The sequence below is a fragment of the Pseudophryne corroboree genome, chromosome 1, assembly GCF_028390025.1.
Source record: "Pseudophryne corroboree isolate aPseCor3 chromosome 1, aPseCor3.hap2, whole genome shotgun sequence".
Lineage (NCBI taxonomy): Eukaryota > Metazoa > Chordata > Amphibia > Anura > Myobatrachidae > Pseudophryne > Pseudophryne corroboree.
This window is the reverse complement of record NC_086444.1, coordinates 495,475,256-495,492,094: the sequence shown is the minus strand read 5'-3', so window position 1 is coordinate 495,492,094 and position 16,839 is coordinate 495,475,256. Positions and strand designations below refer to the sequence as shown.

General features: G+C 45.0%; 1 protein-coding gene across 1 annotated transcript in view; it reads left to right on the top strand.

The window, feature by feature from the left end:
* Window positions 1-16,839, top strand: part of VPS13A (vacuolar protein sorting 13 homolog A) — a 747,194-nt gene that overhangs the window by 406,831 nt on the left and 323,524 nt on the right. Inside the window, exons 25-30 of the mRNA XM_063913834.1 lie at window positions 5,812-5,993; window positions 11,874-12,030; window positions 12,118-12,197; window positions 12,291-12,350; window positions 12,838-12,997; window positions 16,272-16,388. Coding sequence (XP_063769904.1) covers window positions 5,812-5,993; window positions 11,874-12,030; window positions 12,118-12,197; window positions 12,291-12,350; window positions 12,838-12,997; window positions 16,272-16,388 — 756 coding nt within the window. The remainder of the gene's footprint in view (window positions 1-5,811; window positions 5,994-11,873; window positions 12,031-12,117; window positions 12,198-12,290; window positions 12,351-12,837; window positions 12,998-16,271; window positions 16,389-16,839) is intronic.

Here is a 16,839-nt window from a genome sequence, read left to right as displayed (position 1 = left end):
TTGATGTTGTGGTCCTATCATAAGGACCTCTGTTTTATCCAGGTTCATTCGCAGCCAACTGGCACTCATCCACTCCTGGAGCTCAGCTAGACAGCCATTTAGGGTTGCTATTTGGTTATCAGTGCCCGGTGCAAAGGACAAGTACAGTGGTTTATCATCTGCATAGCAGCAGTAGACCAGGCCATGGCGCCTGATTATTTCACCAAGCGGGAGCATGTATACTGCAAAAAGCATGGGGGATAGTATAGAACCTTGTGGGACACGACATGGCAATGGCACTGATGGCGATGAGTATACTCCAGACTTTACTCTCTGTGACCTACCTGTGAGAAATTATTTGAACCAGCTTAGGACTGTGCCATCCAGTCCACAAAAATTTATCAGTCGCTCAATCAGAAACCCATGGTCCATGGTATCAAATGCTGCAGAGAGATCCAGAAGGGTTAATATTGAACGGTCACCTCTGTCTCTTGCCATCAGAAGATCATTTAACACACACACCAGGGCTGTTTCAGTGCTATGTCTTCTTTTGAATCCTGACTGGAATGGATCATAAATATCATGGGTTGTCAGGTGGGTTTCCAGTTGATTTGCAACCACTTTCTCAATAACCCTTCCTAGAAAAGGAAGGTTTGATACTGGTCTGTAGTTGGTCATGCAGTTGGGATCTAAATTAGGAAGAGGTCTAACAATTGCTTCCTTTAGGGGTCCAGGAAAAATGTCTGTCTGCAAAGAGCATTGAACAATTTTTGCAAAGACAGGACCAATTATGTCCATACAACCTATTAGATGTTTGGTTGAGGCAGGGTCCAGATCTCAGGTGGTGGGATGCAAAATCCGAGCAATTTCAGCAATGTCCTTTACATCCACTGGGTCAAAACTGGTCCATAAAGGCAGGTGGCTTATATTGGCAGGCTTTGTAGTTTGGCACTCCTTTGATGGCACTGTGGAGATTCCAGCCCGGATGGTGGATATTTTATCTGCAAAGAAGTTTGCAGACTCGTTGCATCTTGCCTGGGAGAGGGTTTCATCAGTCTGCAGGCATGCTGGCTTGCAAAGCATCTCCACTGTGCAGAAAAGTTGAGCTGGGCCTATTGTTTGCTTCCGTGATCTCATTTGACAGGAATTGTGATTTGGGTGATTGTCGATTGATATTCTTCGTTATGCTTTATTAGTTTTATTTTGTCATCCAATAGGTTAGTCTTCTTTCCAGTCTAAATCACATAGACATAGGATTCCAAAGAAATGGATTTCCCATTATCCTTTTCCGGCTGGAGACTGTGTGAAAAGTGAGGTGGCTCCCAAAGTAGATATGTCATTCGATTGGTGCGAAAATCTACATTACCTCTGCCTTCAATATCATTAAATGATGCCACGGATAGGAAAATAGATGGTTTTCTAAAAATAATTTTATCTTTGTCTGGGGCAATCGTAAGACCAGCCATAGCTTCAGCCTGGATGGGAAAAGCAGTCGCAGCCTGTGCTGATGCATTGGAGGATGATCTTTCAATGGCATCTAGAGAGCAAAAATCCAATATTGTACATATCAAACAGCCGACTATTCTTATGGAAGAAGCAGCTTTGGATATGGGTACAATTTCCTCTCAGGCATCAGCCTCAGCAGTAGCATCTCACAAAGCGGTTTGGCTATGTACATGGAAATCTGACTCAGATTCCAAGAAGGTTCTGGAGTCTTTGCCTTTTACTGGAGATATTCTTTTTGGTAAAGAATTAAACAGTATTTTGGATTCAGAAGTAGATTCCAAGAAAGTAAAGTGTCCTTTCACACACAAATCCAAGCCTAGATTTCCAGCTTTTCAGCCCTTTCGGACTTGAGGAAAAGCAAAAGGAAAGGGTTATGGCAAACAGTCTCAATCTGACAAGTTTTTAAAGACTGAAAGGCGTTGGGCTACCAGAGGAACGGCTTCCAAATCAGAAGATAAACCATCAGCCTGATGGTGCGGGTCTCCACCTGGGGGACCTCAGGATGGGCGGCCAATTTCTTCAGTTTGCACAGATCTGGCAGTAATCTACCACAGATGCCTGGGTGCAAGAAACAGTATCTCACGGTTATGCGTTTGCTTTCAAGACCACCCTCCTTAAAGGTTTTTTTGTACCAGCCTGTCTCAGTGGAAATGAAAGCCAGGGCTTTGCAAGAGGCAGTTCAAAAGTTGCTTCAGTCAGGAGTGAAAATTCCAGTTCTTGCTGCGCAATGAGGACAAGGTTCCAGCCTGTTTGTAGTCCAGAAGCCAAATGGGTCGTTCCGGCCCATATTCAATCTAAAAGTACTGAACAAGTACATTTGGTTACCTCGGTTTCATATGTAGATTTTACTTTCCATTATTTTGGCCATGGAGCATGAGGATTTTATGGTATCCCTGGATATCCAGGATGCTTACCTACATGTTCCTATAGCACTGTCCCATAAATGCTATCTCATGGTTGCTATCCTCCAGCATCATTTTCAGTTTCAGGCCCTAACATTTGGACTGGCACAGCTCCCAGAGTATTCACCAAAATTATGGTGGTAATGGCATATTATCTCCGTCTGCAGGCGATAAGGATTTTTCCATACCGTGACAACTTATTAATCCTGGCACAGTCTCAGGAATTGCTTCAGTGTCATCTGCAACAGACAATAGCTTGTTTACAGGGACAAGGTTGGCTCATAAATTGGGCAAAGTCGTCCCTTGTTCTGTCAAAACGGACGACTCATTTGGGGGCTGCGCTGGATTCAGGTCTTCAGAGAGTAATTCTACCTCTCAACAAAATATCCAAAATTCAGTCAAGGATTCAGGAACTGCTTCACGGTCAAGGGGTATCCATTCATGCTGCAATGCGTGTGATGGGGTGGATGGTGTCGATATTCGACATGGTGCTCAGTTCCATTTGAGGCCTCTGCAGCGTCTGATCCTCTCCAAATAGAAGGGTTTTCATCAGACAATAAAAATGCAGACTATGGTCTTTCCTCTGGAAGTAAGGAGGTAATTAGCCTGGTGGCTACAGACATCCCATCTGGACAAAGGGAGACCCTTTTGGATATCAGATTGGGAAATTCTGACAACGGATGCCAGTCTTCAGTGCTGGGGAGCGGTGTCAGGAAGGAGTTGCTTCCAGGGGCAGTGGACCAAGGAAGAAAATTGCCTGCCAATAAATATATTGGAACTTCGGGCCATATATATGCCACTTATTTAGGCAAAGGACATCCTTCAGGGGAAACAGGTCCAAATCCGCTCGGACAATGCAATGGTAGCAGCGTACCTCAACCATCAGGGAAGAACTCGCAGACGGAATGCAATGAGGAGGTAAGTCGCACGTTAAAGTGGGCAGAACTTCATCAACCAGCCTTGTCCGCAGTGTTCATTCCGGGAGTCCTAAACTGGGAAGCAGATTGTCTCAGTCGACACGCCATTCATGCAAATGAATGGGCTTTACACCCAGAGGTCTTCCAAATTCTGGTAGACAAATGGGGGTTACCGGAGATAGATCTCATGGCGTCACGTCAGAACAACAAAGTCCCGCATACGGGTCAAGAACAAAGAATCCCAAAGTGATCTTTGTGGAAGCCCTGTCAGTGAGATGGGACTTTCGTCTGGCCTATGTGTTTTCACCAATCGCCCTGTTACCCAGGGTAATGCGAAAGGTAAAACAAGGAAAGGTGCCGTGGTACTAATAGCTCCGGCTTGGCCCAGAAGACATTGGTACACAGTTCTGCAGAGGATGTCGATGGATGCTCCATTCCTGCTCCCTCAACATCCAGATTTACTGTCTCAGGGTATTTGCTATCACAAGCACCTGGATCGACTGTCTTTGACGACGTGGCTCTTGAGACTTCCATTCTGATAGCAAGAGGATTCTCACAACAGGTAATTCAAACAATGCTCAGAGCAAGGAAACCTTCCTCAGCTCGCATTTATCACTGAATATGGTAAGCCTATATTCAATGGTGCAGTGACCTTATATTTGACCCTAGGTCGTTCAGAGTTTCCAGAGTCTTATCATTCCTTCAGGCAGCAATGGACAAAGGTTTACGGGTGGCTTCCTTAAGAGTGCAAGTGTCAGAATTGACTGTATGGTTCTAAAAGAAAATTGCTAACATACAGGATATGCGCACTTTTTTTCCAGGGAATGCTGCACATTCAATCTCCTTTTGTTCCTCCTACAGTGCCTTAAGTTTAGTCTTAAAGGCCCCTCAAGTTGCCCCATTTGAACCACTAAAACAATTGGATCTTAAATGGTTGACAGCTAAAGTTCTCTTTCTACTGGCTATTGCTTCAGCTAGAAGAGTTTCAGATTTAGGGGATTTGTTATGTCGCCCTCCTTTTCTGATTTTTTATCCAGATAGAGCTGTTCTCAGAACCAGATCTGGGTATCTTCCTAAGGTGGTGTCTAAATTCCACCTTAATGAAGAAATTGTAGTCCCGGTCTTTCAGGGGCCGGAACATTCTGCGGGAGATGCATCGTTGGACGAAGTCCGTGCCTTAAGGATCTACGTTGATCGTACCAGTGCCATCAGAAAAACAGATAATTCTCTTCGTTCTCTACGGTTTTCACCAGAGAGGATGGCCTGCTGATAAGCAGACACTGGCGAGGTGGCCTTGGATGACGATTTCAGATGCATATTCTCAAGCTGATCTCCCTGTTCTAGCTAATATTTCTGCTCACTCTACTCGTAAGGTATGTCCATCATGGGCTGCACAACGTGGTGCTTCAGCAGAACAGATATGTAAATCAGCCACATGGGCTTCCATTAACACATTCATTAGACATTATGCCTTTGATACCTTTGCCTCTCAGGACGCTAAATTCAGGTGAAGGATTCTCCTGTCCAGTCAGAAGCGTCCCCACCACTAAATTGTTTTAGGACATCCCAGTGTTATCCTGTGGATAACCTGTGGACCCTGCTGGAGAAATAATCATTATAGTAGACTTACCGTTAATAACACTATTTCTCCTAAGTTCACCGGATCCACAGGGATCCTATCTTGACGCATCTGATTTGAGGATCCTTTCACACACTATCCTTCTTGTACGGAAGGGTGTGCATGCGTGTTCTTCTCGCCTGATTAGAGCTCTCTATAATTCTCCTGCCTTGAGCTTTGGAATAACAAGTGATTTGCCTGAGACAGGAGGCGGGGATATAGGGACGTGCCCGTTGCATGCTGGGAGGGCGAAAGCTTTGATCATTTGGTGCCAATCCACTGTCGCTACTTCATATCCCAATGTTATCCTGTGTACTTAGGAGTAATAGCATTATCAGCGTTAAGTCTACCGTAACGATTATTTCTCGTTCATTACTGAACGAGATTGTTCATATCGGTGGCACACATCGGCAAGTGTGTAGGGCCCATTAGAGTACCATCTCTTATGGACAGATTTGGGATAGTAACAGCTTTTCAAGTGTTATCCCCAGGGGTGTAAGAAAAAACAAGATGTTTATACTTATGTTAACGCCTTTTCTCTGCGTTCAATGGATGTGACTTTTTACACTTTTGTTCTTGTTTCTGTTTTTATTCCTATTTTTTCACTACTCTAGTTAGATTTATGGTTACTGTTCTTGGAGATCATTGTTCTCTCTTCTCTACTCTTGCTATTTTCATCTAGGCTTTGTTATAAAATTACTTAAGCTCCTGGGCTGCAGGGGTATAGAGAGAGAGGAGTTTGAGCTTTTGGAGGTAATTTGTGTCCATGCTCCTATCACTGCACTTTATTCGCCAGTATTTCCAGTGTCCACCACAAAACCTATAGAAATGGGTTTAAAATAAATAGAAAATTCTAATTTTTCTAAAAGTTGTTTGTATTATCTTTCAGATTTAGAGTCAGAATGTGATGAATTCTATGATGCTCCCACCAGTCCAGTTGAAGACATGCCTTTCTTCGAGGTCTCCACTGGCTCACTGACCAGATCTAGCAGCATGAAAAGAAAGAAATTAGTGAAGCAAGAGACTCTCAAAAATATGACAGAATTTCAGATGAGATTTGAGATACCGGTGGTAAGTCCTGTAAAATGACAAAGCTTTGCAATCGGTTAGTAGGGCTACATTCATCATTTATCATGATAGAGTTGTACTTTGAAGTCAGGTGGCTTCAAAATATGATCATTAATAAACTTTTCTGTTGAGAGAATTAAATATTCACATACTCAATTATTCACAAGTTTTCTTTAAAATACAAAACTAATATTGCACACGTTGCAGACTTTCTTTCTATCCCTGAGACTTTTCCAGGCGTAAAACATACTCCATTAAAAAATTGGAACTGCTGTTCATGGCTCAGCAAAGTTGTCATACATTATTGTATTTGCCACCAAAGTATACAGTAGTTAGAAGCACTATGCAAAACCGGTTTGGCCACCATCATACTATGAATTCAGACTGTGAAGGTTTTTTGTGGAATTATAGATTTTCTATTCTTCATAATAGAGCTGAATTAGAAGTCTTCTGTCCTGCTTTATTGATTAGACTGAATCAGTTTAGTCCTTTGTAGCCTGCAGTAGACTGCAATTGCATAAACTGCAGGATTTAGATCTTCTGTTCAAACAAGGACTGTGATTCTAGTAGAGCATGGGACTTCCCTTTCATATTTGTTGACTGTCTGTTCAAGGATATCGTAAAATAATAACCTTGATCTAGCATCCATAAGGGATATTGGGGAATCTAGTACGATGGGGTATAGACGGGGTCCAAAGGAGCCGGTACACTTTAAATTTTCTTCACTGGGTGTGCTGGCTCCTCCCCTCTATGCCCCCTCCCACAGGCAGTTTAGAAAAAAGTGCCCTAAGGAGAGGATGCTCCAGAGAGTTTTCTTCAATTTCTTTAAAATGTTTGTTATTTTTGGTATGCTGTTTGGGCAACAGCATACCTGCGCCGTGGGAGTTAGGGGGGTCGGTCACTCGCTGCAGGACCACCGTCTTGAGAGATTGTTGTTCAGCGGGGCACTGAGCCTTGGCTGTCACAGCCGCAGCACACCCCTAACACTGCCTGAAGGTAACGTTTTTGGTGAGTACAAACCGGGGCCCTGCTAGTGGGGTCAACTGGTTCAAAGTGCGGCTGAACGCGGGCGGCATACGGGACCCTCCTGGTGGAGTCCCGCTAGGGTCCCCCGTTTAGACTGGCTAACAATCGCTTGAACTAGCACTTGTGTTACGTTTTTGAGCAAACGGGAGACATTGCCAGTATAAATAATCACTATAGCTCCGGTGCCATTGGAGGGGGCAGGGCTACCTCAGAGCGGGACCAGCGGCATTTTGGCGCCTTCTTCTACTTAATGCAGCCACAGACAGCGCACACAGCGCTTCCTTCCTTACAAGCCACGCTGGAACACTGGTACAGGGTGTAGAAAAGGGGGAGAGCCGCTATTGTACATTATCTGGATCCTCTACAGGACAGACATATTTTGTTTATTGTGATATAGTTAGCTGTCAGCCTCACTGGGGCTGTACAGCTAGGGATGTGCTGGTGTCCTCTCTGTGTCTCTCCTCTCACATACAGCAAGGGCAGGCTTGATATATTGCTGTCTGTGTGTATGTTATTGTACTTACTGTGAAACATGGGTAAACACAAGCTGTGCAGTGTATGTCAGACTAGATTCTCTCCAGTATCATCTGATTCTGTTTTTTGTGAACAATTCACACAATCTTCACAAATCAGTGAAGGGGCTGGATGAGAGGGTGCAGAGCCCACATTGCTAGGGTCTCTGAAAAATATGATGTCTGATATGTTATCCCAGCTCACTGCTAATGTTCAAAAATCTCAGCTACTACAACAGGCTGTTGCAGATTTAGCTGCTAGGGCAGATGTTACACAGCCCCCCTCCTCCCATGCAGGACCACAAAAGTGTGGTTTGCCTGCTTTACTATCTGACACAGATGAGGATATACAAGAGGATGGGGAGTACTTGGACCCCGTTAGTGGGGATATCGGTTCTGGTCAGGGTATTGAACCCCTAATTCTGGCTATACTGGACGTGTTAAAGCTCCCTCTAGAGGACGCTGGGTCACAGCAGTCGTTTTTCTTTACACAAAACAAGTCTAATGTCACTTTCCCTGATTCTGCAGAGTTAGATGACCTATTCAAATTAGCCTGGAAAAATCCAGACAAAAAATTCCAAGTGTCCAAAAAGCTTTTGTGCACTTTCCCATTTGCTCCTGAAGGTAGGAAATTTTGGGAGGAACCCCCGGGGGTTGATGTATCAGTCTCTCGACTGTCCAAAAAGGCAGTGATGCCTGCCCTCATGCTCCTTTACTATAAAGGATCCTGGGAATAGGAAAATAGAAGCTACACTAAAATCTATTTTACATGGCAGCAGGTGTCTTGCAACGACTGCTCATTGCGGGTTGCTGGATGACCCATGCCATTCATTCATGGGCCACTCAAATTCAGGAGGGCCTCTCCAGGGCTATGCCCCTGGTCACTATGGTGACCCTCCTAAAGCACATTCAGGATACTACACGCGTCCATTGTGATTCCCTCAAGGAAATGGGGAACATTAATTCTAGGACCTCTGCCATCGCAGTGTAGGCGCGCCGGGCATTGTGGTTGCGTCAGTCGATAGCGGACACGGAATCCATAGCCGTGTGGAATCCCTCCCCTTTTCAGGGGAATGGCTCTTTGGGGTTGAGTTGGATACGTGGATTTCCAAAGTTACAGCTAGAAAATCCACGTTTCTCCTCTCTGGGGTCCCGCCGGCGAGACGCTCCTACCTGGAGCCGTCTGTACAGTCCTTTCGGTCTCACAGATTTCGATCTAAGGCCAGAGGTGCCTCCAATGCAACTCGGGGCACCAGAGGTAAGTCAAGAAAGCCTGCAAGCACCAGCTCTCAGGAACAGTCCACCAGTACTGCTTTCACTAAGGCTTCAGCATGATGGTGCCCACCCACCCCAAGGGGATCTCGAGTTGGGAGCTCGACTGCGTTACTCCAGCCGCGTCTGGGAGGCTTCCTGCCAGGATACCTGGGTCAGGGATCTCGTTTCTCATGGCTACAAGCTGGAGTTCGACAGTGCTCCTCCCCAACGCTTTTATAAATCAAGTTTACCAGTTTTGGAAGATATGCAGGTTACGTTGCAACAGGCCATCCTAAAGTTGGTCAAGTCCCACGTAACTGTTCCAGTACCAATACCACAACGAGGCAAGGGTTATTACTCCAACCTATTTGTGGTTCCGAACCCGGACGGTTCGGTAAGACTCATTTTGAATCTGAAGTCCTTGAATCCTTACCTGAAGGTGTTTATGGAATCCTTGCGGGCCTGGAAAAACAGGAATTCATGGCTTCCTTGGATATCAAGGATGCCTAACTTCATATTCCGATTTGGCCAACTCATCAGGCGTACCTGAGGCTTGCCCTGCTGGACAATCAATACCAATTCAAGGCACTGTCCACAGCCTGTCCACAGCTCCAATCTCCTGGAAGGTCGGAGTTTCGAGATTCAGGATTGGATCCTCCTAAACAACGGATGCAAGTCTGAGAGGATGGTCGCTGTAACCCAAGGGGCGCAGTTCTAGGGCAGGTGGTCAGCCCACGAAGCCCTCCTTCCGATCAACATTCTGGAACTTCGGGCGATCTGCAATGCTCTGCTTCAGGCCTCTCCTCTGCTCAAGGATCACCCGATGCAAGTACAGTTGGACAACGCCACAGCAGTGGTGTACATCAATCGGCAAGGAGGAACAAAAAGCAGACTTTGCATGCGAGAGGTGTCAAAAATACTCCTCTGGGCGGAAAGAAATGCAAGAGCAATGTCGGCAATCTTCATTCCGTTTGTGGACAACTGGGAAGCGGATTTCCTGAGTCGTCACAATCTCCACCCGGGGGTGTGGGGTCTCCACCAGCAGGTGTTCCAACATATCGTCCACCAGTGGGGCTGCCCACAGATAGACATGATGGCTTCTTGTGTCAACAAGAAGCTTCATTGTTATTGCTCACAAACCAGGGAACCTCATGCGAGGGCAGTAGATGCACTGACGTTGTCTTGGCCTTACCGGCTGGTCTATCTTCTGATTCCGTTGCTCCCAAGGGTGCCCAAACGCATCAGACATCAGGGAGTCCGCAATTCTGATTGCCCCTGATTGGCCTCGGAGGTCGTGGTACGTGGATCTTCTGGACATGTCCATCGAAGACCCTTGGCCTCCACCTCTCAGAAGAGATCTCCTTCAACAAGGACCGTTCGTCTACCCGCACTTACGGCGACTTAGTTTGACGGCATGGAAGTTGAGCGGAACATCCTAGCTCACAATGGCCTTTCCAAAAAGGTTATTGCTACCATGGTTCATGCCAGGAAACCTGTGACGTCAAAACACTATCATCATATCTGGAGAAGATATGTCTCTTGGTGCGAGGAAAACATGTATCCTCCTGCGGAGTTCCACTTGGGACGTTTCTTACGTTTCCTGCAGGCTGTTGTGGATAAGGGCTTACATCTGGGTTCCATTAGGGTCCAGGTTTCAGCACTCTCAATTTTCTTCCAGAAGAAATTGGCAGTGTTGCCAGAAGTTCAGACCTACTTGCAGGGGGTACCCCACATACAACCTCCTTTAGTGCCACCTACGGCACCCTGGGATTTGTATGTAGTGTTGGCGTTTCTACAGTCCTCCTGGTTTGAACCCCTGCTGATGGTAGACCATAAGTACCTTACGTGGAAGACAGTGATGTTACTGGCCCTGGCTTATGCTCGTCGTGTCTCAGAATTGGGGGCCATATCGTGTAAAAGTCCGTACTTGGTCTTTTATGAGGACAGAGCGGAGCTCCGGACTAGACAGCAGTTCCTGCCGAAGGTTGTCTCCGCGTTTTACCTGAATCAACCTATTGTGGTTCCGGCCAGTTCTGATACTTCCACTCCTCCTGGAGCATTGGCTGCTGTGCCTGCCTTGAAAATCTATGTCAAGCGCATAGCTCGGATCAGAAAGACGGATTCCTTGTTCGTGCTCTATGATGCGCAGAAAAAAGGTTGTTTTGCTCCAAAGCAGTCCATTGCTCGTTGGATTAGGCTTACTGTCCAACAGGCCTATGTGTCGGCAGCCTTACCTGTTCCTAAGTCTCTGAAGGCCCACTCTACAAGATCAGTGGGCCCTTCCTGGGCGGCTGCCCGTGGAGTCTCGGCCTTGCAACTATGCCGAGCTGCTACCTGGTCGGGGAAGAACACCTTTGTGAGGTTCAAGTTTGATACCCTGGCCAAAGAGGATACCCAGTTTGGGCAGGTGGTGCTGCAACAGTCTCCGCACATTCCCACCCGTTCTGGAAGCTTTGGGACGTCCCCATCGTACTAGATTCCCCAATATCCCTTATGGATGCTAGAGAAAATAGGATTTTAATTGCCTACTGGTAAATCCTTTTCTTATAGTCCATAAGGGATATTGGTGCCCGCCTCAGTGCGTTGACTTTTCTGCAGGTTCTCTTTTATGTGGTTACCTGTCCAGCTGTTGCTGTTATTGTTTCCAGCCATTGCTGAACGTTGTATGTTAGTGGTGTGCTGGTTTATAAATCTCACAACTCTTTGTTGTCAAGTTTCCTTCTCTCACATATGTCCTTTCTCCTTCGGGCACGTTTTTACCTATAACTGCCTGTGGGAGGGGGCATAGAAGGGAGGAACCAGCACACCCAGTGAAGAAATTTTAAAGTGCACCGGCACTTTTGGACCTCGTCTATACCCCATCGTACTAGATTCCCCAATATCCCTTATGGACTGCGAGAAAAGGATTTACCGGTAGGAAATTAAAATCCTATTTTCCAGCTAAGTGTTCAGTGCAATTTGCCACTTTTACAGTAATTTACCTCACATTATAGTATAGTAGTTAGATGTGCATGTTACATTTTAGTAGACATTGTTTGAATTATGTTGGTGTTCTTACTACTTACAAAGTCAGTGCTTTCCTACCTAACAGGTGATACTGCAGTTATGTAGCCTGTCTGAAAATGCTCAGAAAATTGTTCTACAGATGGAGATTTTGGGTCTGGGCACAGAACTTAATGTACGGACATTTGACATGTCAGCACATGCATATTTAAGAGAGATCTCTTTAAAATGCCCACAGTACACAGGTAAAGTCTCATTGCTTATGTGATGTTAATAGCTTGTTTATCAAAATATTAGCACATTAAGATTTCAAGTTTTTATTCTCTCTGAAGATGATGAAGAGAAGTCAGTGCACCTTCTCACCACACTGGATAATACCACAGATGATCTTCTAACCATGGACTACATAAAGGTTGGGCATTAAAATGACAAAGATAATACAAATGATTTTGCATTATGTCACACTTTGTGCTATTTTGCTGACATTTGGTGTCTTGCCTATTAGGCAGATGTAAATGGGCCCGAATTCAAGACTACTTATAAAAATGTTGAACAACTGATAAAGGTATGTGTAACTACTAAATGATAAACAGCTATATGTAAAAAATGTTGTGATAAGGTTGCAGACTAAAATTTGAGTAACACAGTCATTAGGTTATCAATACTAACCACAGTTCTTAAGGGGGGTACTCACTGAGAGATCCATGCTTAAAATCTAAGCAATCTGACTAGATTGCTTAGATTTTAAGCACAGATCACTCGTGTGTACCCCCCACAGCGATAGCCACGCATCGCTATCGCATGTGCTAGATTGAGCCTGCACGCAGGCCAATCTAGCACATTGCTCATTTCACCCGCTGGGTGAAATGAGAGCCCCCCCGTCCTCCCCCGCATCGCTCAGCACACATCGCGCTGTGCTGAGCGGCGGGAGAGATGTGTGCTGAGCGGTTTGCTCAGCACACATCTCTCCCGTGTATACCAGCCTTTAGATCTATATGTAAGATCTGTATATAAAAATGTTTTTTTTTTTTTTGTGCCATCTGTTTAAATAGGTGAACTTCTCATCTCTAGATGTCCATCTCCACACAGAGGCTCTTCTGAGTACAATGAGTTTCCTTACTAATCTCCTGCCACAGTCTGAAGACAAGGATCCTGAACCGCTTGTCGAAGATACAGAGGAAGAGAAGAAGGAGGAGCAAAGAAAGAAAAGAAGTAAGATGTCTACAGCTGATAAAGCTGAGTTTATATAAAACAATACTGTGGAAATTTACATGAAGCATAAGGATGTGCTGGGAAGGAATATTTTATTACATCAGTACGTTTTCAGCAGCAAAATTCTGCAAAGGTAATATGACATGAAAGAGATCACACTGTAACTAATGAAAAATAGGATTTGTTTGAAGGGCGCAGATCATCATATTTTTCCTTAGTCTATAAATCTTTCCTTAGTCTGTAAGCTCTCACATGCAGGGCCCTCCTCTTCTTGTTCTCTTCCTGCACTATCCATTTTCCCAGTGTGCTCAGTGCCGATGAAAAGATTCTGGGGGTAATTCAGATCTGATTGTACCATCCGCGCCTCGCAACAGCGTTCCAACACCATTGACATGCCCACGACCGCCTCTGTCTGTCAATCGGGTAGAGGCGATCGCAGCCCTGAGATGCTGTTAGCATCTCCCTGGGCCTCGCGGAGTGCACTCCACAAAGGGCTTCAGACTGCGTGTGTCTTTCCCCCCCCCCCCCCCCCTCTGTTTGCCCAACCAAGGGCAATGGTTCATTGAGTTAGACAGTTTTAGTGTCATTCATGAAGTCGTCTTACATGATTGTTTAGTCTATCCCCCTATATGACTTTCCTCATCCTCCACTAGGGGGCACAAGAGTGGGTAGAGTAATGAACCAGTCTAGGATAAAGGTGGTCATTCCGAGTTGTTCGCTCGCTAGCTGCTTTTAGCAGCATTGCACACGCTAGACCGCCGCCCTCTGGGAGTGTATCTTAGCATAGCACGAAAGGTTAGCAGAATTGCTACTAAATAATTCCTTGCAGTTTCTGAGTAGCTCCAGACCTACTCCTAGATTGCGATCACCTCGGTCCGTTTAGTTCCTGCTTTGACGTCACAAACACGCCCTGCGTTCGGCCAGCCACTCCCCCGTTTCTCCAGACACTCCTGCGTTTTTTAGCACACTCCCGGAAAACGCTCAGTTACCACCCAGAAACACCCACTTCCTGTCAATCACTCACCGATCAGCAGTGCGACTGAGAAGCGCCGCACGAACAACAGCAAAACTGCTAAGTTTTTCGTTAAATAACTAAGTGCATGCGCGCTGCGTACCATGCGCATGCGCATTTAGCAGCAAATCGCAGCATATGGAAAATCGGCAATGAGCGAACAACTCGGAATGACCACCAAAATGACATATGTTCGAACCCCATACCAGAGTTATATGTCTACTCAATATGGCAGACTGCCTAGCATCTTATAAGGCAAATCATATCCACTGAATACTTCTCTCTCTCTGCCCCACGATCTTTATTCTTAATGCATTCCTCAATCGACAGCATATGAAAGAGAAAATTTGCTCCAAATTGTGCAATAAAAGATTTAATCTAAAAAATATATACTGTAAACAATACATCCATAAAAATAGGGTGTTTAGAATGGACTCTCACCATATAGTTTTGTCTACAGTGATTAGTAGACAAACAAGCTTGTAACAGTATTCCAAGCAGGCGTCCCCAGTACTGGAAAATTACCAATTGGATCGAGTTCAAACGTCTCCCAATGATCACCACATCTGGCAGACCTACTTTATATGATGTTTGTCCAGGGGTTTCAGCCCCAGGTTATTCCGCCTCCCGCAGGTTCTTTATTTTCTGCAGCCGGGTCTGGATTTGGACCTCCAGCTGTCTTCCTTGAAAGTACTGTACAAGTCTCCACCTTCTCTGTCCTCTTCCAGATTGCACTCTTACTAAAAGTATGGACATTTTTTCAGGGCATCCTCCACATACTCCATGGAACCTCTGCTTGGTTCTTTTGGTGCTTCAGTCGTCTCCATTTGAGGCTGGGGATATGCATTGGTTTACATGGAAGACTATCTTTGTACTTGCCATTGCATCGGCCTGATAGATGTCTGCCCTAAGTGCTCTATCTTGTTACTCCCCCTTTGTATTCTTCCATAGATAGGTGTCAGGGAGATGAATCACTCAATCTCCGAAATGAACACTAAGGGGTATATTCAATTAAAGTCGGATCCATTCCAATATGCATTTGTCGGAATGGATCCGACAGGGCCTATTCAATGAACGGCCAAATCTGACTGTCGGATTTGGCCATTCCTGGTATCCCGTCCTGCTGCTGCTGTCAGTGCCGGCCGGAGAGCACTGCGGGAGAGAGGAGCCTGGCCGGGGGGATGCCCAGTGCTGGCAGCGGAGCGCTGCGGGAGAAAGCAGCCTGGCAAGGGGGACCCCCAGTTCCGGCCGGGGAGCAGTGCAGGAGTGAGGAGCCTGACCGGGGGGAGGCCCTGCTACAGAGGTACCTGTGCCCTGCTGCCCCTATAGCCCGCCGCTCACCCGTCTCATCTCCTCAATCCAACTTTTTGTAACGTTGGATTGAGATTGCCGGAAACAGGTCCAAAAGCTGTCTAATTTGGGCCAGTTTCCGACAGAAGCACGCAGATTGGTGGCTATTCCATCGATCCACGTGCTTTCGACAAGTCGAAATGCCCGACTTGTCGGAAAAAAATAGGGTATAATTGAATAGGTCGGAACCTCTTCCAACCTAAAAAAAGTAGAAAACTGCCGTCTTTCTGACAAGATGGCATTTTTTGTACTGTAATTGAATATACCCCTAAATTTGAATATTCACATGGAACAATTTAAAGGCTGTTTCGCGGCTAAACAACATCAGGGAAGACACCTAGCATACGACTGCAATGTGGGTGACATTGCTGCAGATACAGTAACAGCAAATTATAATGCTGGAACTACAAGTAGCTGCATCGTACCCTTCTATTGGGTACTAAACGGGAGCGGGCGAATATTAGGCAGTTGTTCACTATCCATGAGGCATGATGTACACTATCTACACAGTACGTCAGAGAACTTGGGGACTCGATGCCCCATCGTGTTGCTGCTGCAGTCCGATTGATGGGGTTTGTTTCTTTGTACGATACTTGATGGCACCATATAAATAGAAGATAATTATATTAGTATATGCTTAGGCTTTGTATGTTTGCTGCTTTAAGAAAGCATTTGGAACCTAAAGAGTGACTTAACCCTCAATGTGAAATTTCCATCTATGAAGCAAGGAGACAAAATGTGTAAAGTGTTACTCTGACTTTTCACCCCTGTTTAAAAATAGAAGAGGTGTGATATGTTATACATATTATTTTACATATTATTTTAATAATAAAAGATTTTATAATATAATTTTTTTAACAAACTACTGCAGTTAGGATATATTGCCTTATATCTTCTTTTTGCTTATTCCAGCACTGAAGAAATCAAAACACGACGATGTTATAAATCTTCATGTGTGTGCAGAATTGTCTTGCCTTCGTGTTTTTATCCGTGAACAGAAGTGCAAAATTTCAGAGATCAGTATTGAAGGTGAAGTAACAGATTTGTCTTACTTAACTGACGATTTATTTAGCCGAAAACCGCTCCGAAATTGTCAGGGTTTTTTTGTGAGTGAATTAGGTGAAGAACATGACCCTATCCCAAACAATTTTAGTTAAAAAAAAAATAATGAAAAAATAAATAAATAAATAAAATTATATATATTTAAAAAAAAATATATATATATATATATATATTATTTATTATTAAAAAATGATATATATATATATATAAAAATATATATATATATTTATATAAAAATAAACCCCCCCCCCAAACATCGAAACATCGATCGAGAACATCGCGACCATCGTGGCTTTCATTTTGAAAGCTGGGACAGCCTGCAGGTATACAGGGGGCGTCTGGGGGTGGCTTGGGAGGGTTCATTTACACTCCCCAGCGGCTGCCATTGTCTGCAGGTGCTGGAGGGGGGGGGATCCTG